Consider the following 25867-nt stretch of genomic DNA (forward strand, 5'->3'; position numbering starts at 1 on the left):
ACATTTTTCTATCAAAATATATTTCATTAGCATTTTAAAAAATAAAATATATATTAAAATAAAATCTCTCATTCACCAAAAAATATTAATGATTTACTGTCACCTACGTTTTTATGAACTGTCTTAGGATCAACATCTGTGACAATAATATTTTCCAATCTGGCAAATAGTGACTGCTTTCTTGACTGAAGAGAAAGGGAAGAATCGAGTCCTGAAAAGAAGCATATTATTTTAATTTCTACAGATACCATAATAAGATCTTAAGATTTTTCTTCTATTGCATAACTTTATTTTGTAGGTGATATTTTCATAAATTTAGCAATGTCTGAACTCTCAATTGATAAGTGCAATATTAGATATTTTTGGTTTTATAAACAATGAAGCATATAAATTCATTACAAAATAATTATTTGAACTTTCAACCTTGTGAAGAAACTACATCTAGTGCAAACAGATTATCTTAGGATTTTAGTAAATTCTTTATACCTTATATCCAGTCATTAACATGGAGACTATAAAAGTTTCATGAATCAACTTCAGATTAGTAGATGCACTGCCAGTTCAGAAAGAACACAGAAAAAGCCTAGTTTTCTGGGGTTTAAGTTCTACAAGAATTGTATTACACATATTCTTTACCTTTACCAGATCACAATGAGCTTATAAAGATAGAGTCAGAGAAAAAAGCTAGACTCATTTTAGCAGCTTTTGCCTAAAAGAACATAATGGGCTCTTAGGATTTGTTCTTCATAAGGTTGCTTTGTATTTGTACCAAGCTAAAGCATATTCACAGACCTTAAACTGAATTCTGGGTTGACACTTAGCTCAGCTCATCAGGAGCATCCCTACAATGACATTAATATTCCTTTCACCTCTGAGACACTTGTGTGTGCGTGCTCAGTTACTCAGTCGTGTCTGACTCTTTGTGACCCCATGGACTGCAGTGCACTGGGCTCCTCTGTCCATGAGACTTTCCAGGCTAGAATACTGAAGAGGGCTGCCATTTCCTTCTCCAGAGACAACTCTCAAAAAGGTCCAAATCACCAGTATATGTGGTTTAGCTCTTGAAGAGTTAAAAAGAAAGTATGCAGTCCAATTATGTCATAAAATAAGCCAGTTTTCAAAGCTCAGAGGCTTCCATTTGTATACATGCTTTAGCACTGCAAAAGAAACCTTATCTTGTCAATGATTTTTAAGATCATGAGAACTTTTACCTTGAATCTTGATTTCAGCAATATTGTTCTTCTCATTGCAAACAACAACACAGAAAGCATTCAATTTGGCAAACAGCCTGAAGTGAATAATGTCACTGTCTTTAGAGGATACAACCACTGCAAATAAACAAAGCAATTCTATCACAGTGGGATTCTAGGGTTACATATTCTATGAAGGTTTCTTCCCTATATTAAGTGTTCGGCTTAAAATAATTACAGAAGTCTCAAGTTCTTAAAGATTTCAAACACTTTTTCGCTTTATATATTCTGTAGTTTGCACTTGCAATAGTGAGGTGTTACTTTTATAATGTAAAAGCAAGAAAACTTTTAAATAAATACAAGGACACTGAACTCAAGGAAGCTAAATAATGTGCCTATGGTCCCACAGTTTAAGTAGCAGAGTCAGGATTTGAACTGAGTTCTTTCTGATTCAAAAGCTGGGCTCTTTTCCAATTCAATGATAACCTTGCCTCCTGGCCCTCATATCTGTGGGTCTTGATTTCCTTATCTGCAAAATGTTAGATATGATTGGTCTTCTATGGAGCCCATTCAGGAGCCACTGAGAGAGGAGGAAGAGCTCAAAATCAATACAGGTCTTCCTCCCTTAGTACCCTGATAAAGGCATTGCCCATCAACAACAAAATAAGAACAAAAACAGACATTAAAAAAAAAAACAAAACATTATTAATCACATTTATCTAACATATCAGGCACCCACGTATGACTTAGTTTGAAGAAAAGAACAAAAGGAGGGGAAATGGCATGTAAATGACTAACTAGATGGTCTCTAAGATTCCCCATTTGGCTCTACAATTCTAAAACCCTTTCTAACAAGAAACAAACCGTGTTTTTCATACCCTTCTGCAGAGCTGAATTTTTTTGCTGTTTTTCAGTAGAAACCTGTATGTCCTTGGTATCACTCATGTTTTGGCCATCTGATGGAATAATGGTTGTCAGGTAGTTAATAGAAGAGAGAAGAGCTTGTGTATGCAGCAACAGGTTTAAAGATGAAAAAGCCACCTAGAAATATTTTAGAAAGAAAATTACTTTCCCAGGCCAGCTGTACCAGTAGTCTCCATATGATGAATGCAAAAGGCTCCTAACTAGGTTTGCATCACTGCCTTATACTACTTGGAAGGAAGAGGAAAGGAAGACTTACAACCCACAATCCTTAAATAGGGACTATATGCAGAATAAATTACACTTAATATATTTTGGGGATCAAGGTAACCTAATTATTCCACTCCCCAAGCCTAATTATCATAGAGTATATAATCTGCCAGTAATGGTCATTCTAATATTCCACATATACATGGCTTTTCTCAATCTTCAATGACTGATTATTATGATTATATAAAATATATGTTAGCGCATGAAACTCCAGAATCACCGTGTGTTACCCCTATGTAAATAAATTATTTCAAATGTGATATGCATGCGATTTAAATATAAAAAATGCAATTAAGAGTGACTCAGTCACTGATCTTCTACCACAATTATGATCTTATCATTAAAAAAAGAATACACAACTCATAGGAAAAAATATATTTTTTAAAACAGTAACTCCAAAAAGCTAGAATAGAAAACAAACTGCTTTAAAGAATATATGATTTTCTAAAAGTAAATTGATTGTTTTTTAATTTATTTGGCTCTACCAGGTCTTAGTTGCAGCATGCAGGATATCTAGCTCCCTGACCAGGGATCAAACCCAATCCCCTGCATTGGGAGCGTGGAGTCTTAACTACTGGACCATCAGGGAAATCCCAAAGTGAAATTTTTTTTTTTTAAACTCACTTTTTATTCAAAAGAATTTGTTTTCACTGCTTCAAAACACTAAGTGGACATAAAAATTATTAAAAGGAAGAATCAATATTTAATAGATTCTCCCACATCTCCAAGATAAAATCTGAAACTCATTTCTCTCATTTTCTTTTTAATGTTTCCTAAAACAACATTTTGCCACTTCTTCCTCTATTGGACTACCTTAGTGTGGCTCCAGAGTACTCAGCATCTCTCCTTGTATTTCACATTCTTTCTGAGCCCTGCATTAAATGATATTGTCTGGTTTGTTCAGAATCCTGTTGGTTCTTCGTCAGTTAAAGTTCCCTCATCTACACCATTACCTCCTTTAGAAATAATCTGGATGTGATACAGTAAGTTAAAATAAGAGCATTATTATCCTGAATCACAAACACAGAGTATGAAAGACGTTTATGAGGTTAATTTATAACTTCTAATGGTTCCTCAAAGGATACTTAAGACTTCCAGAATAGGTTATTTCCAAATAGGATGTAGTCTTTTGATAGTATTTTTTACCTTAAATGTTTGTTCAGTTTTTTCAAAGGTAGTTTGAAAACTGGGTCCATTCTTATCAGCCTGAAAAAAAAAAAAAGTTCTAAGGAAGAAATTAAGACCAAAGTAAACAAATCATTTACTTATAATCATTAATTTATTTATATTCAGTTACAACTGCATTTTTAAATACATTATATATTTAATTGTATTATCATTATTTTAAAGTTACATCCAAATCTATTTATTATAAGAGTACAAATTTGTCCTCCTCCTTTAAACAGAGGAGAGCATGGCATCACTGACTTTTGGGAAATGGCTAGGGATCAGAAGGATAAACTATGAAGGCTAGAAGGTTTCAAGGTAGTCTAGCCCATCTATTAGAAAGTGAAAGGAAGTGAAAGTCGCTCAGTCCTGTCCGACTCTTTGCAACTCTATGGTCTATACAGTCCTTTAATTCTCCAGGACAGAATATTGGAGTGGGTCACCTTTCCCTTCTCCAGGGGATCTTCCCAACCCAGGGATTGAACCCAGGTATCCTGCATTGCAGGTGGATTCTTTACCAGTTAAGCCACAAGGGAAGCCCAAGAATACTGGAGTGCATAGCCTATCCCTTCTCCAGGGGATCTTCCCAACCCAGGGATTGAACCGAGGTCTCCTGCATTGCAGGAGGATTCTTTACCAGCTAAGTCACAAGGGAAGCCCAGCCCATCTATTACCTAATGTTTAAATCCCACTAGAAAGTCTTCAAGAAGTCTATTTTAGGATATCTCCAGGAAAAGAAATCTCATTTTCTTAGAACTCCAAACTTTAGAGAACTTTGATTTAATGAGGTCTTCACACTGAATCAAAAACCCATCTCCCATCATAATTACCAACTGGTTCAAGTTCTGTCCCTCGGGAATACATAAATTCAAAGTTTTACCTCCTGTCAGAAGCCTTCTGGCTAGATCAGTATCTCTGCCTCCCCACTCCCACAGCGCTTTGTGTTCTTCCTTATTAAAGAATCAAACACATTATATTTTAATTATTGCTTACCTATCTCCCTACTGGTCTACATATTCCTTAAGAATAGAGAATGTTTTCATCTCTGTATCCCAAATGTGTAACAGAATCTGACACAAAAGACATTCAATAAATAGTTATTGAATGATCAAACAAATCAACTAATCTTGAATGAAACCAAATGCCATCAGTTCCTGCAGCATTCTTCATATAACATACTTTTGAGTCACTTCCAAACCCTGGCAGTTCTCTACTCAATCAAATCCAATTTGACTGCATCCCTTCTGAGGTAGGATACCCAGCCAAATATCACCTACACAAGCAATGAACGCAGGTGGACAAATGTCCCCCAGAAGACAGGAGGATTTATTTCATCCAGGCTTCCATCTTTGTAGACAAGAAGTCTGGCTTTGTAAAATCCTAGTCCTGTACTTAAGTGAAAGAGAAAGAAGGTGTACAAATGGAAAGAGAAACAGTAGATATCCCTGTGATTCAAAGCCATGGCACAAAACAACTGCCTTTAATAATCTACTCTCATCTTTTCCCTCCCAGAGGATAGCTTAGAGTATTAAAATAAATATATAAACATTCTATGACCCTTACCTTAATGTACTCCACTTTTAAAAGATCTAACCCAGGTTTGTCAGAAGAACTAATCAAGTGAAGTGGCTTCTTTTTAGATCCTGGATTAAAGGAAAAGAAAAAAAAAAAAGTATTTCAAATAAACTGCTAACAGGTACTACCAGATATCCTCTATAATCTCATGAAGATATACCAGTCACTGCCTCCGGAAGCCAGGGAGGGAGACGTGACTTATCCACTGTTTTATCCATCTTTTATTATTTGCAATCTTATAACTCCTGTTTATGAGACAGCTCAGAATTTTCCACTGGAATAATCTTCTCTAAGGGAAATAAAACCTAGGAAATTACTGTGGATTCATTCCTTCATTCCTCAAACATCCAGTGAGTACACAAGATGTACCCTGGAATGAATAAACCATAAAAGCTACTGAGAATTAATTTTATGTCCCATTGTTTTAATTTTTATAACCTGATGCTGTTTCTGATATACAAACACTACTGAATTGAAAGAAAAAGGATTTCAATATTATAAGACCAGAGATAAATTCTAAATTTTGCCATTCATAAAATGCATAATCTTGAATAAGCCACTTAATCTCTATTTAACCTTCCTTTGTTTGTAAAATGGGAGTAATACACCCTATATAATGGGGATTTATATGGACTCTCTGAGGCAGACGATCATAGTAGTTAAGAATATAGACCCTAGGGCCAGATTTCTAGGGTTTTAATCATGGTTCAGCCACTACCTAGCAGTGTGATCTTGGGTAAATGATGGAACCAATTTACAACTTCATTTCCTCTTGTGAAAGCTAGAGATAATACCATTGCCTATCTCATAGCATTGTTATAAGGGTTAAATGAGTTACTATTTATAAGATGCTTAGAACACTTCTAGCTATTATTTATTATAATTATTACTAAATAAATATAAGTGTTTCATATACTCAAAAGTGATAATAAAGCTGTTATTGTCTATTATTTCTATTTTTATGGTTATTACCTTGAATTTCATGGTAATCCAAGCTGATTTTCTTTAAATAAGATACCGCAGTTAAATCAAATGTTCTCATTGTAGCCTCTGTTCCTAACTGAGTAACATTAAACACTAGAATTGTATCTTCTTCCTTCTGTTGTTTGGTAAATTCCAGAATCACCTAAAACAATCAGGATAGCCAAAGAAAGTACTCTGAATCATACTTAAAAACACAAAATCCTTCTTCATATATATCATCAAGACAATAATAGAAATTTTGCTTATACTCTTCTATTACAATCAAGCTATTTACCATGATTGCATGTTATCATTTTAAACTCTATGAGAATATAACTACATCTATCTAGAAATTGTGATGAAATTTTATAACCTTATTGATTTACTCTTTTAATTTAGTAAAAATAGAACTACATGAATTCTTCCTTCATACAATTTTCTAAAATCTATACCTCAAAACTAAAAGTCATGTTTGGTGATAAAAGAATCATCACCATTAATGTAAAAAGTAAGACAAGGATGTTTACTATTACATTACTATTCAGATTTACAGCAGAAATGACAGTCAGTATATTTAGCCAACAAAATAAAACATATATGTTTTTAAAAACATGCAAGCTCTTTGATCTCCATCAAGAGATGGAGGTCTTTGTCCCCTCCCTTAGAATTTGGGCAGGGTTATAACTGCTTCAATCAATAGAGTACAGAGTACCATAAGGATTTCCAAAGTCAAAAAGGCCATGAAACGTCAACCTAGGCTTTCTCATTCTGGGGGAAGCTAGTTGCCAAATAAAAAGTTCAACTGCCCTGAAGCTGCCATGCTCAGGAGGCCAAGAGCAACAAGCCCAGCTGAGCCCCAGTCAAGACCCAGTACCCACTGCCAGCCTCATGACTGAGCCATCCCTGAGGCCCTCTGAGTGTTCATTCAGGCCACTGCTACTCCAGTCAAATCTGACTAAAAGCACATGAAAGACCACATGCAAAAATTACTAAATGGGCTCTTCCAGAATTCCCAACCCACAAAACTATTAGCAAGATAAAACAATTGTTTTGGACTACTACATGTTGGGAAAACCTATAAGCCAGACATAGTAACTAGAATAATACAAATGCCAGGGAAAAAGCAAAAGCTAATATTATCAGCTGTGATATAAACATATATCTAAGAAAATCAGAGTGTCAACTGAAAAACAGAAACAGTAAAACAGTCCTGTAAGATAATTCAATACACAATTGAGATACAAAAATAAGTGTCAAATAAATCAGTAATTTAAATGAAAGCATTGTGGCGGATTCATTTTGATATATGGCAAAATCAATACAATATTGTAAAGTTAAAAAATAAAAGAAAAAAAGGAAAATTAAAATAAAAAAAATAAATGAAAGCATTCATATCATATAATAATAAATAAAATCATGGGTAAATATTTTTGTTATTGTTCAGCTGCTCAGTCGTATCCAATTCTTTGTGACTCCATGGACTGCAACACACCAGGCTTCCCCTTCCTACACGATATATCTGCCAGAGTTTGCTCAAACTCATGTCTATTGAGGCAATGATGCCATCCAACCATCTCATCCTCTATCTCCCCCTTCTCCTTCTGCACTAAATCTTTACAGCATCAGGGTCTTTTCCAATGAGTCAGCTCTTCACATCAAGTGGACAAAGTACTGAAGCTCCAGTTTCAGCATCAGTCCTTCAAATGAATATTCCAATGAATATTCAGGAAATGAGTATTCTTTTTAGGATTCACTGGTTTGTTCTCCTTGCTGTCCAAAGGACTCTCAAGAGTCTTCTCCAGCACCACAGTTCAAAAGCATTAATTCTGTGGAGCTTAGCCTTCTTTATGGTCCAACTCTCACATCCATACACGGCTACTGGAAAAACCACAGCTTTGACTAGATGGACCTTTGTCAGCAAAATGATATTTCTGCTTGTTTAATACACTGTCAAGGTTTGTCATAGCTTTTCTTCCAAGGAGCAAGCGTCTTTTAATTTCATGGCTGCATTCACTGTCCACACTGATTTTGGAGCCTGGGAACATGGGCTGATTCCATTGTTCCACCATCCATTTGCCATGAAGTGATGGGACCAGATGCCATGATCTTAGCTTTCTGAATGCTGAGTTTTAAGCCAGGTGTTTCACTTTCTTCTTTCACCTTCATCAAGAAGGTCTTTAGTTCATCTTTACTTTCTGTCATTAGGGTGATGTCATCTGCATGTCTGAGGTTATTACTATTTCTCCCAGCAATCTTGATTCCAGCTTGTGCTTCATCCAGCCCAGCATTTCTCATGATGTACTCTGCATGTAAGTTAAACAAGCAGGGTGACAATATACAGCCTTGACGTACTCCTTTCCCGATTTGGAACCAGTTCATTGTTCCATGTTCATGTTGCTTCTTGACCTGAATACAGGTTTCTCAGGAACCAGGTAAGGTGGTCTGGTATTCCCATCTCTTGAAGAATTTTCCAGTTTGTTGTGATCCACACAGTCAAGGGCTTTAGCACAGTCAATGAAGCAGAGACAGATATTTTTCTGGAATTCCCTTGCTTTTTCTATGATCCAACAAATGTTGGCAATTTGATCTCTGGTTCCTCTGCCTTTTCTATATCTGGCTTGTACATCTGGAAGTTCTTGGTTCACACACTATGGAAGGCTGGCTTGAAGGGTTTTGAGCATTACCTTACTAGCATGTGAAATGAGCACAACTGTGCGGTAGTTTGGACATTCTTTGGCCTTGCCCTTCTTTGGGACTAAAATGCTAAACACACCCTAAAACTAGAATATAAAGAAAAAAATTAGATAAATTTCACTATATAAATATTTAAAAATTTGGAATGGCATAAAAAAAAAGGTCAAACTGGGAAAAATATTTCAAATGACACTACTATTTTTTCTTAGATGATTTTGATTGTTTACCACTTTAGTTCATTAATTTAATACTTTAAAAAATATTTATTGAGCTTCATCTTCCATGTATAAGAGAGTGTCAGCCAATTAGAACATCAAAATAACCAGGACAGACAAGGTCCTTGTCTTCATGAAGCTGACATTCTAGGGACACTGCTGCTGCTAAGTCACTTCAGTCGTGTCCGACTCTGTGTGACCACACAGACGGCAGCCCACCAGGCTCCCCCGACCCTGGGATTCTCCAGGCAAGAACACTGGAGTGGGTTGTTGCCATTTCCTTCTCCAATGCATGAAAGTGAAAAGTGAAAGTGAAGTTGCTCAGTCGTGTCCGACTCTTATTGACCCCATGGACTGGAGCCTACCAGGCTCCTCCATCCATGGGATTTTCCAGGCAAGAGTACTGGAGTGGGGTGCCACTGCCTTCTCTGCTAGGGACGTTAGGGGAAAGCAAAGGTTACTCTCCTATGTTGGGTGGTCAGGCCTTTCTAGTAAGTTAGCATTTCTGAAGGAAATAAAGAATCAAGTCATACAGGAAAAGAGTTTTCCAGGCAAAGGAAACAGCAAGCACAAAGAATATGTGCTGGTGCATATAAGAAACAAAAAAAGCACGCATAAGCTCCACATGGCAAGAAATCTGCTCACTGCTGTAGCTCTATTATTTAAAATGATGCCTGGTATTTGTTGACATTGATAAATATTTATTGAAGGAATGAATGAAATGTGGCTGGAGCAGAATGAACAAGGCAGAAGAGAACTGCAGATGAAGCCAAAGAAGTCACATGGTGTGACTTGTAGATCATGTAAAACACTGTAGCCATGGGAAGAATTTAGCCCTTTACTGTGAGTGAGATGGAAAGCCTCTATCGGGTTATGAGCAAAGCATGATCTGACTTTCCCTATCAAAGGATCACTCCAGGTACTGTGCAGAGAACAGAGTACATGATACAAGCAGGGAGACAGTTAAGAGCCTTCTGCGATAGTCCAAGCAAGAGATGATGATGACTTGGACTCCGCAGAAGCAATGGAACAGAAGGGAAATCATTTGAGAATCTTATGAAGGTAAAGTCAAGGGGTTTTCTAATATGTTAGATGGAAATATGAGAGACAAGTAATTCAAAGGCTAAACATGGAGAATACGTCTTTCTTTAAACAAATCCCAATAATACTCAGGTATAAAACAGTCACTAAGAAACACCTCCTTTTTATACCTTTTCTGTTTTATTCCAAAGCAACAGATTTTCATTTAAAATTCCTTAGTACATAAAAAGCAAAGAGGCAAAAACGAAAACGAAAAACTATAACTCACCATGCAGAGAGGAACACTATCATTTATTTTAAAAAGATGTGTTTGCACGTTTTAATTTCTAAATGGAATTATATCCTTGGAACTGTAACCTCTTTTTTTTCCCCAAATAAAAATATGCTGTGAACATCGCTCCATGTCAATGTTTCCTTTTATTATTACATGACTTAATGACTGTAAAGACAATGCTGCAAATTTAGAGTGAGTGAAGTCGCTCAGTCGTGTCTGACTCTTTGCAACCCCGTGAACTGTAGCCTACTAGGCTCCTCCATCCATGGGATTTTCCAGGCAAGAATACTGGAGTGGGTTGCCATTTCCTTCTCCAGGAGATCTTCCCGACCCAGGGATTGAACCCAGGTCTCCCGCATTGTAGACAGACGCTTTACTGTCTGAGCCAGCTGCAATTTTAGGTTGCTTGCATTTTTCTAAATTATAAGCATGAAAATAAACTATATTCTTTAGATTAAAAGTTGAAAAAATTGAAGTAAATATGTCACAGAAATTTTCTACAGAAAAGAAAATCCTAATTGACAGTCTCAAGCTTTTCCTAGATCAGATATACTGTAGATCACACATATCAGTTTTTACAAAATAACATTTTATTTTCTTAGAACTATGTGTCTGTGTGTGTGTGTATACACACATGCATGCATTTGTGGCAGTAGGGAAGATAGAATACCATATTTTAAATATATTTAATGTTTGGGTCTAGCAAGAGACTTGTTTATAAGGACAGCAGTAACAAGAATATATTTATGGACAAACAAATACACATACCTCTTTAACTTCAAACTTTAGTAGAAGATTAATGAGCTCCTCATTTGGGGCCTCAGGAGCTTTTTTCACATCTGACGCTTTCGTACTTTTACTAGGCTGTATGTCTCCATCCTCAGCATCAAAATACTCATCATCAGATTCTAAAGGAAGAAAACTGACTTGAGAGAATGTCCATCGAAAACTGCGTAAAACACTCAAACTGAAATAGTTCAGAAGTAAACTTCATTTATTAGACAAAACCTTCATATTCAGAATCATAATACAGCTTCTTTCTAAGTCCCACAAAGTAACTCAACCTGGCATGGGATAATCATATATAAAATAAAATTGCCTTTCTATTTCCTTCTTCAACATTTCTGATTGCTTTTCACTTCAGCTTATTCATTCACTTTTCAATAAAATATTTATTGGATATCATCTATCACATATCAGTCTGTACTAGCCACTAAGGATACTAGAGTGACCAGGACAGACATTATCCTTGCCTTCATCAAGTTTACATTCCAGTTCAAAATCAAAAAAGATCAGTTAGACCAGAGATAAAGAAAAGACTCAAGTAGAGATCAGGGCCAAAAAAAGAGGAGCTTATTTAGAATCTTAAACACTATCAATCACAAAAACACTTTCATACAAACAAAGAAACTCAGCCATAAATAAAAATAAATGATTTAAAGTCTCACTGTTGGTTAGTAGCACAACCAGAAATAAAACCAGTCAAATACTACAACACTTTCACAATTCTTTTGTCAAAATTGTATTTCAATATACTAATTGATAGATTTTGTTTAATAAAGAACATTTTACTCTCCTTACCTGATTCAACGCCATCCAGCAACAAGGGCGTACCAAGTAGGCCTTTTGTTCTAGTTGATATAATAGGAATTGAGGATACCTAGCAAATAATACAGAAAGTTTTCTAAACATACTAATTTGCAGATGTACATAAATGAGATAAATACTTAAAAAGTAATAGTGAGTGAAAGCTGCAAAGACACATATACAGCACACAAATCTTCCAACAAAGCACACTTCACAATCAACTAACTAATGGTTGGCTGGAGTTTACTTATTATTAAGACTACCACTTGCATTTAAAAGGGCAGAATCATGTACAACTAGTAGGTAAGTTTGCTTATTATTGTGTCATTCAGTTGCTGTCTGTTACAATAGTAACCCTACATCTTCTCCAAGGTTTCTGGAAAATAGTATCAATATTAGTTGGCTATCTCAAACTTCATTTCAAAATACATGGAAGCCCAACATATATTTTATGTTATAAAGATCAATTCCAAGTAAAGTGATCTAGGACTTTTAAGTCTAACACACATGAAAACTTTATAATGATCATTATGTTTGGCAACATTTTAAAGATTTCTATGTCTCCAGTTCAGTTCAGTCTTTCAGTTGTGTCCGACTCTTTGTGACCCCGTGGACTGCAGTACACCAGGCTTCCCTGTCCATCACCAACTCCTGGAGCTTATTCAAACTCATGTCCATCGAGTCGGTGATGCCATCCAACCATCTCATCCTCTGTCATCCCCTTTTCCTCCTGCCTTCAATCTTTCCCAGAATCAGGGTCTATTCAAATGAGTCAGTTCTCATCAGGTGGTCAAAGTATTGGAGTTTCAGCTTCAGCATCAGTCCTTCCACTGAATATTCAGGACTCATTTCCTTTAGGATTGACCGGTTGGATCGCCTTGCTGTCCAAGGGACTCTCAAGAGTCTTCTCCAACACCACAGTTCAAAAGCATCAATTCTTCAGTGCTCAGCTTTCTTTGTAGTCCAACTCTCACATACATTCATGACTACTGTAAAAACCATAGCTTTGATTAGCTGGACCTTTGTTGGTAAAGTAATGTCTCTGCTTTTTAATATGCTGTCTAGGTTGGTCGTAACTTTTCTTCCAAGGAGCAAGCTTTTTTTAATTTTATGGCTACAATCAATCATCTGCAGTGATTTTGAAGCACAAAAAGATAAAGTCTGTCATTGTTTCCACTGTTTCCTCATCTATTTGCCATGAAGTGATGGGACCAGATGCCATGATTTTAGTTTTCTGAATGTTGAGTTTTAAGCCAACTTTTTCACTCTCCTCTTTCACTTTCATCAAGAGGCTCTTCAGTTTTTCTTCGCTTTCTGCCATAAATGTGGTGTCATCTGCATATCTGAGGTTATTGATATTTCTCCCGGAAATCTTGATTCCAGCTTCTGCTTCATCCAGCCTAGCATTTCTCATGATGTGCTCTGCATATAAGTTAAACAAGCAGGGTGACAATATACAGCCTCGACGTACTCCTCTCCCAATTTGGAAACAGGCTGTTGTTCCATGTCCAGTTCTAACTGTTGCTTCTTGACCTACATACAGATTTCTCAGAAGGCAGGTCAGATGGTATGGTATTCCCATCTCTTTTAAAATTTTCCATAGTTTGTTGTGATCCGCACGGTCAAAGGCTGGCATAGTCAATAAAGCAGAAGTAGATGTTTTTCTGGAATTCTCTTGCTTTTTTGATGACCCAACGGATGCTGGCAATTTGATCTCTGGCTCCTCTGCCTTTTCTAAATCTAGCTTGAACATCTGGAAGTTCGCAGTTCATGTACTGTTGAAGCGTGGCTTGGAGACTTTTGAGCATTACTTTGCTAGAGTGTGAGTTGAGTGCAATTGTGCAGTAGTCTGAGCATTCTTTGGCATTACCTTTCTTTGGGATTAAAATGAAAACTAACCTTTTCCAGTCCTGTGGCCAGTGCTGAGTTTTCCAAATTTGCTGGCATGCTGAGTGCAGCACTTTCACAACATCATCTTTTACAATTTAAAATAGCTCAACAGGAATTTCATCATCTCCACCAGCTTTGTTCCTAGTGATGCTTCCTAAGGCCCACTTGACTTCACATTCCAAGACGCCTGGCTCTAGGTGAGTGATCATACCATCGTGGTTATCTGGGTCATGAAGATCTTTTTTATATTTTTCTTCTGTGTATTGTTGCCACTTCTTCTTAAGATCTGCTTCTCTTAAGTCCATACCATTTCTGTGCTTTATTGCACCCATTTTTGCATGAAATTTTCCCTTGATATCTCTAATTTTCCTGAAGCAATCTCTAGTCTTCCCCATTCTATTGTTTTCCTCTTTCTTTGCACTGATCACTGAGGAAGGCTTTCTTATCTTTCCTTGCTATTCTTTGGAATGCTGCATTCAAATGGGTATATCTTTCCTTTTCTCCTTTGCCTTTCACGTCTTTTCTTTTCTCAGCAATTTGTAAGGCCTCAGACAACCATGTCTGGTTTCTATGTCTACTTTTACTTAAAACACATTTCCTAAAAGTGAAGAACATTTTTCCTTTCATCTATGTATCTTTGTTTCCGTTATTCCCTACAAGAGACTTTATACCATCACTCCAAAACAGTAGCAACCAAAGGCTAGTCTTTCTTTATTTACTCAGTGTACAGAATCAACTACAATAAACCTCAAAAAAAAATCACATAAATGAAACTGGCTGTAAACAATACTGAAAAACAAAACAGCTCACAAAAAGATGAAAAAAACTCACCATATATAAAGATGTAAAGATATTTAGAATTTTTATTATCTCCATTTACCTGTTTCTCTGGAGACTGTGCAGATGATTTCTGTGGCAAGGGTATACTGTTAATCAAACATAGCACATCTTTCATCTTCTGGTCTGAAATTCTCACGTGCATCAAAGGAAGCCCTCCGGATACTTTAAATCTAAAAACATAATTAATTAAACTCTAAGGTTTCAAGGTCCAGCTTCTCTATACTATGGAAGAGGGAAGGGAGTGGAGAGGAGATTACCTTGTGGGGTCAAAGTTACCTTGGATATGTTTTAATATAATTACATTAATGTCTCAACACTGTCAGGGAATAGGAAGTTCTACGTAAGCCAAGTTTTGTATCCTTCTTAAGCAGCCAAACTATCTTAAGCAAAACTTATTTTTTAGGAAGATATTGTGAACACAAATTGTCTATGTTTTAAAACCTAAAACACTGTATATAACTTATTTGCTGGTGTTAAAGATTTGTCATTCTAAACATCAAAGAGTACCCACCCCATCATTCTCTACCTCCTTACCTCCCTTTAATTAATTTTATAGCATTTGTCAGCACCTGACATAGTATTAAACTTCCCCCAGAAAGAAAACTCCAGGCCCAAGAGGTTTCACTGGCAAATTCTACCAAATGTTTAAGGAGGAAAAAAATACCAATTCTACACAACTTCCCTCCCTGAGACCTGACACACTGATGCCAAAACAAGAAACTAAGGCACAGGTCAGCAGCCCTCATAAACAGAGATGTAAGGTTTTAAAACTTAATGACAAAATTTTAGCAAGCAATTTCAACATTTTAAAAGAATAATACATTACTAAAACAGGTTTATCTAGTAATGTATGGCTGGTTTAACATCCAACTGATAAAGAGTACCAATGAACTACTGATACACCCAACACAAATAAATCTCAAATCAATTATAATGAAAGAAGTCAAAAAAAGAACTGAAATTGTATGATTTTATTTATATAAAAGTCTAGAAAACTCCAGCAAACTGGGAGTGTCAGAAAGCAGATCAATGTTTCCTGGAGACTGAGGGGAGAGAAGCTGGCAGGAAGGGATGTGAGGGACAGAATACAAAGCAGCACAAAGACTTCTGAGGATGATGGACGTGTTCATGATCTTGACCGTGGAGATGGTTCCATAGAAAAACATTTACATCAAAACTTATCAAAATGTATGTTTCAAACAGACGCAGCTTATTGAATGTCCATAAGACTTCAATAAGACTGTTCTTAAAAAGGCAACAAAAATATATCATAATTATTTACTTAAATTCAAAATTCAGTTTCTACTTTCCATTCACTTATTCTCAAGATTTCTATGGCTTCATAATCAAAACAGCTTGTAATTTTTAAAGATTTTCTTTTTTAATATAGAACCTTGAATTTGATCCATCCAAAAACACATGATATACATACTGTTGATTCACTTTGCTGCACAGTGGAAACTAACACAACATTGTACAGCAACCGTACTCCAATAAAAATTAATTAAAAAAAAAAACAGGGACAACCAACGTTAACAGGATGTGAAAGCCCAAATGCTTCTGAAAGAAGAGAGGTGATATATAATTCAAATAAACATTTTCTTAAAAATGTATTTCTGCTATAAGATAATCATATTTTTTGTGCCCTTTAGAAACCTAGCTGTGGTTTCTTAAAATTCAGTAACTGATGCAGAATTATTTCACCTTGTTGATTTTATAATATAAAGGAAACTCATACATTACCTTGCCATTCTAATGTCTTTTTCCACCATTGCTTTGGCCAACTCAACATGAATATCCATGGGTTGCAATATATGCATAGTAGATGGATGCTGAAATCGACACTCCTTCCAGTTTTCATCTTAAAAAAATTTTTACTTAAATCACTATTTTTATTTATTAAATAATTATTTTTAGATTATCAGATGTTCTATGGAAAACTGATCAGAAATAATTTACAAATATATTCAATAATACTGACTTTTACTTCTTTCAACATACAAGCTAAATGACCTATATTTTTTAATTGACAAAAGTCAAAGACTATGATATACAAATAATTCTAAATATTTATTTGAAGAATTTTTTTTTTATAACATCTTACATTTTAAAGCTAACAGAGAAAATAATCTAGGAATTTACTGCCTTTGATTCCAGAATTAGAGATCAAGGCTGGGGAGCTGCAGGAAAAGAAAAAGGAGAAAACAGGGAGGGGAAAAAGAACAAAGAAGTTTCTGGCAATTATTCTAAAGGAAAAATGAGTTTTATCAAGCAAGATTTTACGACAAGAAAAGAACAATAGTCACTTCTCTTCCAAATAAGAAGGTTGTAAAGACAAACTTCCAATGATTAACAGAACCCTACACGTATCTTAATTGATGGCAATAAATAAACTTTTATTGCTTATAATTCAAACAATTACTATTAAGTACATACAAAAGAAAAAGTAGCTTTAATGGTCTGTACAGGTACTTCTCTTCAAGAAATTAATATTCAGGCTCTATCTATAAGACTAAGTACAGCATTATGTATTTATATTTTAATAAATCTCAGCACTCCCACTATAGTATATACTCTGCACATAGAAGCCACGTCCTTTCCTCCAATGACCTTCCTCAGAGTGATATATACTCAAGGATATTTTGCAAATATTTATTGCTTCTAGATACTAAAGAAGTATAGAGAACCAGTGATCTTCATTTAAGCAGAAAACACCAAAGCTTTTGGAAAATAAGTTCACTACCTTTAAAGATTATATCCATACTTCTCAAGTATCAAATGTAATACTACTCAAAATAAAAACTAGGCTGATAGTAAAACATTTTAGAAATGAAGGCAGCAAGGGGAAACAACACTGAGACATCCCAAACACACTGGGATAGAGGAACGTGAGCTAAACGCAACTTCTATTTTGTGTTTTACGGGAGTTTTACGTCACATTAAAAAAAAAAAAAATAGGCAGCGACTGGACTTAGATACCAACAGTACTAAGTACCTGAAGATGAACAGCCACCATCTCTATTTGGAATTGTGACAAAGATTTTCACTGAGGGGCTCCTATTTGGTTCTCTTAAGTGACCAGCAGCATATATGTTCAAAATGTCATCAGGGATGATATACATGCGAACATACATATCTATTTACCAAAGCTATTCAACATAATTTCAAGATCCTGAAAACTGAGCAACAGTTTACCTGCTCTTGCAAAGAGTAGCTGCACACTTTTTATTTCAACATCAAACTTGTCATATGCCTTATCCATTATTTCTTCCAGAGATGAATTACTGGTCTTCTGCAAACCTTGATTTTTACTGTTAAGCTAAAATGGAGAGAAAGCTTAATTTTTTAACAGAAAAATCTATATATCAACATAAGTTGTTTTCTTAAAGCCTAAATAAAATTAAAATATTGCTCTTAATGAATTCATATTTTGCTCCAGTTTCTGATAGTTATTAGCAAATATTTTATTTGGAATATACCATATGAGCATACGTCTCTATTATGTTTGGATAACAGGGACTCAGCATGCTGACATTAATTAGAAGATGAGTTACAAGAACTCTCTCTCAATCTGTCTAAACATGCAACAAATCCTGGCTCTCAGGAATTGTCACTACTTGTGGATCAAGTTCCCCTACAATTCATCTTAAACTCTCCACCATAAAACAGAAGGTTTTATTCCTTCCTCTCCCCACTACATAAAAGAACAATTAGGCCATTAGAATTCAGCTCCAATCTCAACTTCCTTTTCCCTTTGCCGAAAGGAATCAAGGATCAATTCAGGACAACAGTTTTTGAAATCTTCACTTTTTCTCAGAAGATGGGAATGCTGGGAGGTTCAACATCCACGCCCTTGGAGTTCTCTTATTCTAATAGTTGTTGTCAGTGATTTAACAAATATATAATCATGTTTGCATAATTTTCTATTCTCAAGATATATAAATGAACAAAGAAAACTATGTAATTAGATTTTAGAAACCTAGGAACGCTTGAAAACTAGAGGTGCATCTTTCTAATTAGGAAAAGACAGCACTAATCCAGCCTTCAATATCAAATCACCCACCATTTCAGAAAATGTAAGGTATTTTTTTTTTGAATAGCCACAAAATACATAGAAACTACACAATCTATGTTAAGCGTGACAAAATGCTTAACAAGAAGTAAGTCTGGGTTTAGTTTAAGTGAACTTTGAGAGAAAAACAGCAAACTATCTGACAGCTAGCTACGAAGCTGAGCAACATGGGCAGGCAGAAATGCACACACACCTACCCGAAAGGTACCAAAATCTAAGATGAGAAGATCTGACTTTTCATGGTGGAAACCAGTCTGTGGAACTATTAGATAAGAAGGCTTCAGATTTATCCTTAAATCAAGAACTTTTCGGGTTTCAATAATATGTGTAAGTCCTACAAGAAAAAAAGGAAATGATGAAAAACAGCTAAATTTAAATACATTAATATAATCATATTATTAACGAGAAAAAGAATATCACTTGAAAAGTATGTCGGTGACGTTCTTTTCACAGATTAGGTCCTCCACTTGGCATGTAAGTTTAAATTATATATGATCAATGGGAAACAATCACACTGCATAATACAATAAACCTAACACACCTAGTATTTCAATCAGAGATTGAAAAATTCATTATTTCTTTAGTGAAGTGGGCTTCCCTGATAGCTCAGTTGGTAAAGAATCTGACTGCAATGCAGGAGACCCGGGTTCAATTGCTGGATCGGGAAGATCCGCTGGAGAAGGGATAGGCTACCCAATCCTGGAGAAGGGATAGGTTACCCACTCCAGTGTTCTTGGGCTTCCCTTATGGTTCAGCTGGTAAAGAATCTGCCTGCAATGCAAGACACCTGGGTTCAATCCCCAGGTTGGGAGGATCCGTTGGAGAAGGGAAAGACTACCCACTGCAGTATTCTGGACTGGAGAATTCCATGGACTGTACAGTTCACAGGGTCATGAAGAGTGAGATACGACTAAGCGACTTTTACTTTTCACTTTAGTTAAGTAACCAGATATAGTAGGTAACTTGAATTTAGAGGCCATGATGCACAAAAGTATGTATCTTTAAAACTCAATTCACACACAGCATGGTGAACTGTTGCTTAAGAACTGAGACAGGGAACTTCTACATTTCAAGTTTACTCTGCAGCACAGGTTCCTAAACTGAACAGCTGACAGAATCATCTATGCCCCATATCATTCTCTTTCTCACCCAGTCTGGCAGGTATATTCAAGAAAAAGCTACTTACACTATTTCAAATGTAGTGTTTACATTAGAAGAGAAAAAATTTTTTGAGTTGAGATGTTGCTTCTGCATCAAATTCTTTACCTGTAGTAGTTCTCTCTTTAATTTCCTCCAGCTTCATCAATGTAGCTGATGTTATTTGCTCAAGATCCAATCCCCTATTTGACTGAAAGAACTCAACCACTGCATTGATGGTTTTCTGTAAAATCATTGAAAATATAAGCAAGTTATACACAGTGTTTTTCATATTATAAATTCTAAAGTTACAGTTTAATTCTAATCAAATCTGGCTCTGAACTGAGACGGCACTTCCAAAGATAAGCTATCCTCCTACATCTCCTTCTGGAGGGAAGGAGAACCTGAAAAAAGGTTATAGGCCAGTTAAGCTTATTGAGAAGGCAACAAAGGTGTGCATATCATTAAGGTGACCTTGAGTATGTTTGGTGGTATCATGTTGATGTAGCAATGGGGTATTACTTCTAGTCTTAGCCACCAGAATGTATACCGCAATTGGATTCCCCTGTGCTCTAAAGTTTAGAAAGGAAATAAGAAAACTGTTCTGCCCTTACCTACATCTAAAACTTTAACTTAAAAATCAGACATTTTGCAAGAAAGAATGAGTACTGGGGACTGGATGTACAACAGTGCAAATGTACTTAACACTTCTGAACTATACACTTAAAAAATGACTAAGAGGATAAATTATATGTATTTTACCACAATTTAAATTTTTTTAAAAATCAGAGAAAACAGTAAGTTCTGCCTCTTACCCACACTGTGAATTTATTTCCATAACTGTACAGGAAAAATAAGTCAGAGATCTTAAAACACAAAGTGGGCCAAACAACAAGTGACGGAATAATGAACCACAGCCTTCCACGTCTTGGCTAGCTCAAGATGAATTAAGAGAGTCTGGATAAAGACGGAGCTACAGATACAGAACTGGAGCCAGCTGTTTCAATAACACAGAAATGACAACGCTTTTTTCTCATGTGATCAGTATCTAAAATTCTTTTATTTGCTCCTAAAGTTCCTTAAATTGGTTACAAACACTGAGGAGAAACGGAGAATAAGCAAAAAGAAACTGGAGTAGAAAGTCAGTATATAATTATTTGTGAGTAGTTAGTTGGTATAAAAGCATAGACTTCTTTAAGAATATATTACCATTTTAAAAAAATGTAACACAAGCATAGGTAGTATATCTTACAGTAGAAAAAAAAAATCTGTAGTATATTAAAAATCAAAATTAACTGCTGGGACTTCCCTGGTGGTCCAGAGGTTAAGACTCCACCTTCCATAGCAGGGACTCCGGTTTGATCCCTGGTCAGGGAACTAAGGTCCTACATGCCACGGAGCAGACAGGCTCACACGTCACAACCAAGATTCCACATGCCGCGACTAAGACCCAACGCAGCCAAATAAATAAATATAAAAAACTAAACACGTACTGCCCTTTAAACAAGAAAAAAGTATCACTAAACGGAGCTGCTAGGTAAATAAAGGTTAAATATGAAAAAGGAAAAACAAGAAACCGTATGTCAGAAGCCTAAGATGTGTTTGATTAAGATTCACTTTCTCCTTGTACTCACAGCATCGTAGATGACCTCCACAGGCTGAGACTGAACAACCAGAGTCTGGTCAGCAGTACTACTCTCTGGATTGGTTTCAAATTCAATTTTAAGCAAGGATGATGCAGTATCGCCAATTGAAGCCACAAGTGATGGTATAATATCTTGTTGTCTCAGACCTGTTATATACCAGTGTTCTAATTTAGCTTCCACTCTACAATCCAATGAGGAAAAAAGAAGTATTACAAATAAGATCCTTTGCAATATAACAGTTTGAAGTACAAATTTCCCTTAAAAAAAACTCCTTTGAGAATCAGGACCATGTCTATCATCCAGAGTTGAAGTCCAAACTCCTTAACCTGGCATTTAACTACCCACAGAGTCTGGGATTCTTTTTTTCCCCTGATTTGGTTTACTTTTTTGTTCTCCCAATCCTCATGAAAACCTGCTTTGGCTAGCTTCAAAACACTGCAGAACTGTCACATGAATACATGCTACACTTAACTCATGGGATTCATCTCCCGGTTTCATGTGACGCTAAAGCTGTTCTCTCTCATCCCTGCTCCTGCTGGTCCTTCCAATCAATTAAGCTAAGTCCCCATTCTTTGAGACCAGTTATTCCCTTCCACAGCTGAGTTTGTACAGCATTAATCCTAAAGTATTTAACATTGCAGCTCTTTATTACTTCTGAGCTCTGAAATACCGAGTTGGCCAAAAAGTTCGTTTGGAGTTTTCCATAATGCGTGCATGCTAAGTCACTTCAATCATGTCCGACTCTATGCAACCCTATGGAGAGTAGCCTGCCAGGCTCCTCTGTCCATGGGATTCTCCAGGCAAGAATACTGGAGTGGGTTGCCTTGCCCTCTTCCAGGGGATCCTCCCCACCCAGGGATCAAACCCACATCTCTTATGTCTGCTTCACTGGCAGGCAGGCTCTTTACCACTTTTCCCAGCACCACCTGGGAAGCACAAAATATCTTAAGAAAAAACCCAAACAAACTTTTTGGCCAATCCAATTATTATACAGATTTTAAGTTAACTTTCTGTATTTCTTCTCTTATCAACTATACCATAAACACCTTGAAAACAAAAAGTTACTGTTCTTATGCATAGTCTTCATAGTAACAAATCTATGAACTGAAACAGTATACAAGAAATATTTGTGAAAGAAAGAACCAAGAGAACAAATAATGAGTTTCTCACATAGTTTCATAACAAAGCAAACTCAAATAAAATGACCATACTCACATGCTAAAGGAAAAAAACAGAGAGGAATTACTATTAATCAATTTTTTATGCTAACTACACTATATTTTTTTGGCCTGAAGTCACACCTACAAATAAAAATTGAAATAATATGTTTTTAAAACTTACTTAAGTGCTTGTGCTCCTGGTCGCTGAGATACTTGGGTGCCAAGACCAATTATCTGAATTTTCAGTATTTCTGGAATATTTCTATTTTCTCTTATTGTAATTGAGGTGCTTACTAACTTCAGTGCCACTATATAAGCAACATACTAAATGAAAAAAATGAATGAAAATGGTTAAATTTTAAGAAATTACTTTAATAATTTCTTCATATTTAAAATTGTTAAATTATAAAATGATCTAAAAAACAACATGGTTGGTCTTTGCATCACTATGTTCACCATAAAAAAAAAAAAAGAACATTAGAAAACCCAATAATACAAAATTGCAAAAGATTCAAAATTAACTTCTCTTAGTTTTTAAGGTAATAAAAAGTGAAATGATAAAATATTTTGTGGCCTAAATATTCAATTCAGTAGCTTTCAATAAAGTAAATTAATTCGGATCAATCATCTAGCTTAAAAACTGAACATTTCAAAGAACATCTGCTTGATGACTTTGGAGAGTTAATAAGACATGGAGAATAATAAATCCTGCTCCCAAAATTGATAGGTCAAGACTAAAGGTAGGACAGATATCCAGAAAGATGATTCTCATCAAACAACACAAGAAGAAAAGGAGGAACACAGAATCTATAAAAGAGTCAGAAAGCAACTGACAAAATGTAAATAATAAATCTTTATCTATCAGTAGTTACTTTAAAAGTAAATGAATTACATTTTCCAATCAAAAGACAGAAACTGGCAAAATGGATTTTAAAAAAAAAGATACAATGGTATGCTGCCTACAAGAGACTCACTTTAGCTTTAAGGCCACACACAGACTAAGAGTGAAGAGATGGAGAAAGATATTTCAAGCAAACATTAACCAAAAAACAGGATAGCTATACCTACACCATAAAAAAAAAAATAGACTTTAAATTAAAAATGGTCAGAAAAGACAAAGAAGTTCATTATATAATGATAAAGGGGTCAAACTATCAAGAAGAGATAACAATTATAAATATATCATGTACCCACTGGAGCACCTAAATATATAAATCATATACTAACAGAAAAAGAAATAGACAGAAATATAATATTAACTGGGGACTTCAATACTCCATTCTCAACAAGGGAGAGATCATCCAGACAGAAACAATGAGGAAACAATGGATATGAATAACACTACAAGCCAAGTGGACTTCTCAGACATACATAGAATGTTCCACCGAATAGCAACAGAATATTCTTCTGGAATACACAGAATATTTTCTAGGATAGATCATACACTCAACCATAATAAAAAAAATTTTTCAAAAAATTGAAGAAAGTACACATTATATCAAGTATCTTTCAACCACAATGAAATGAAACTAAAAATCAATAATAAGAACAGTACAAAACTCACAAATACATGGAAATTAAACAACACACTCCTGGACATACTCCTGGATCAAGAAAGAAATCAAAATGGAAAACAAAAACTATTATGAGACAACAAAAATGGGACTACAACATACTAAACTTACTGGGTGCAGCAAAAGCAGTTTTAAGAGGAAAATTTATAGTGATGAATGCCTACATCAAGAAAAAAGAAAGATCTCAAGTAAACAACCTAGCTTCACACCTTAAAGAATTATGAAAGAACAAACTAGGCCCAAAGTTAGAAGAATTTGGCAAAACTAATACAGTTATGTAAAGTTTAAAAATAAAATAAAATTAAAAAAAAAAAGGAAATCATAAAGATTACAGCAGAAATAAATGAAATAGAGGATACAATAGAAAAATAAAAACACGATGGAGATGAAAACTAAGAATTTGTTCTTTGAAAAGAAAAGCAGAACTGACAAACTTTAGATAGACTAACAACAAAAAAAGACAACACATAAATAAAATGATAAATTAAAGAAGAGACATAACAACTGATACCATAAAAATACCAAAGATCATAAGTGATTACTATGAACAGCTATCCACCAACAAATTGGAAAATCTAGAAGAAATGGATAAATATTGAGAAACATATAATCTACCAAGAATGAATCACGAAGAAACAGAAAACCTGAATAAACCAATAATGAAGGAGACTGAATGAATAATCAAAGAAAGAAAGGAAGTGAAGTCGCTCAGTCATGTCTGACTTTGCGACCCCATGGACTGTAGCCTACCAGGCTCCTCTGTCCATGAAATTTTCCAGGCAAGAGTGCAGGAGTGGATAAAAAGACCATACACCATAATCAATTAGGATTCCTCTCAAGGATGTGAGGTTGGTTCAACAAATGAAAATAACTTATGTAACACATCATATGAATAAAAGGATAAAAATCACATGACTATTTCAATAGGTTAAAAAAAAAAAACAACAACCATTTGACACAAGTCTACACCCATTCAAAATAACAACTCTCAAGAAATGTGGTAGAGAAAGAATGAACCTCAGCATGACAAGCCCACAGCTAATATCATACTCAATGTTGAAAGGTAAAAAAGTTCTTGCTCTAAGATTATGAACAAAACAAGGGTGCCCACTCTCACCACTACTATTAAACATAGTATCTGATATGATAGCAAGAGCAATCAGGCAAGAAAAAGAAACAAAATGTATCCAAATTAGAAAGGAAGAAGGAAAAATTCCTGTCTTTGCACATGGTATCCTCTTACATAGAGAAAACCCTTGATTCCATCAAAAAAAAAAACCTAATGAAAAAATTCAGTAAAGTTGCAGGATACAAAATTAACAAATGAAAGTCAGTTGTGTTTCTATACACTAATGAGTTATTTGAGAAAAAAATTTTAAGTGATCCCATTTACAACAGCAAAAAAAAACAATAAAATACTTAGGAATAAACTTAACCAAAGAGGTGAAAGATCTCTACACTGAAAACTAAAAGATAGTCATGAACAAAACTAAAGAAAACATAAACAGAAAAGCTATGTCTTATTTATGGATTCTTAAAATGTACATACTACCCAAAGTAATCTATAGATTCAATGAAATCCCTACAAGACTTCAATGGCATTTTGCATGGAACTACAAAAGACCCTGAATAGCAAAAGCAATCTTGAGGG

General features: G+C 35.3%; 1 protein-coding gene across 2 annotated transcripts in view; it reads right to left on the reverse strand.

The window, feature by feature from the left end:
* Positions 1 to 25867, reverse strand: part of VPS13C (vacuolar protein sorting 13 homolog C) — a 190056-nt gene that overhangs the window by 94460 nt on the left and 69729 nt on the right. For both annotated transcript variants that reach the window (XM_025295705.2, XM_025295707.2), the window contains exons 17-31: positions 22824 to 22966; positions 21471 to 21663; positions 19966 to 20080; positions 18897 to 19033; positions 17823 to 17946; positions 16371 to 16488; positions 14668 to 14797; positions 11892 to 11970; positions 11079 to 11218; positions 6096 to 6249; positions 5112 to 5191; positions 3528 to 3587; positions 2069 to 2231; positions 1212 to 1328; positions 108 to 211 (exon numbers count right to left, since the gene is read on the reverse strand). In XM_025295705.2, the coding sequence (XP_025151490.2) occupies positions 108 to 211; positions 1212 to 1328; positions 2069 to 2231; positions 3528 to 3587; positions 5112 to 5191; positions 6096 to 6249; positions 11079 to 11218; positions 11892 to 11970; positions 14668 to 14797; positions 16371 to 16488; positions 17823 to 17946; positions 18897 to 19033; positions 19966 to 20080; positions 21471 to 21663; positions 22824 to 22966 (1857 nt within the window). The remainder of the gene's footprint in view (positions 1 to 107; positions 212 to 1211; positions 1329 to 2068; positions 2232 to 3527; positions 3588 to 5111; positions 5192 to 6095; positions 6250 to 11078; positions 11219 to 11891; positions 11971 to 14667; positions 14798 to 16370; positions 16489 to 17822; positions 17947 to 18896; positions 19034 to 19965; positions 20081 to 21470; positions 21664 to 22823; positions 22967 to 25867) is intronic.

This window comes from Bubalus bubalis, chromosome 11, assembly GCF_019923935.1.
Source record: "Bubalus bubalis isolate 160015118507 breed Murrah chromosome 11, NDDB_SH_1, whole genome shotgun sequence".
Classification (NCBI taxonomy): domain Eukaryota; kingdom Metazoa; phylum Chordata; class Mammalia; order Artiodactyla; family Bovidae; genus Bubalus; species Bubalus bubalis.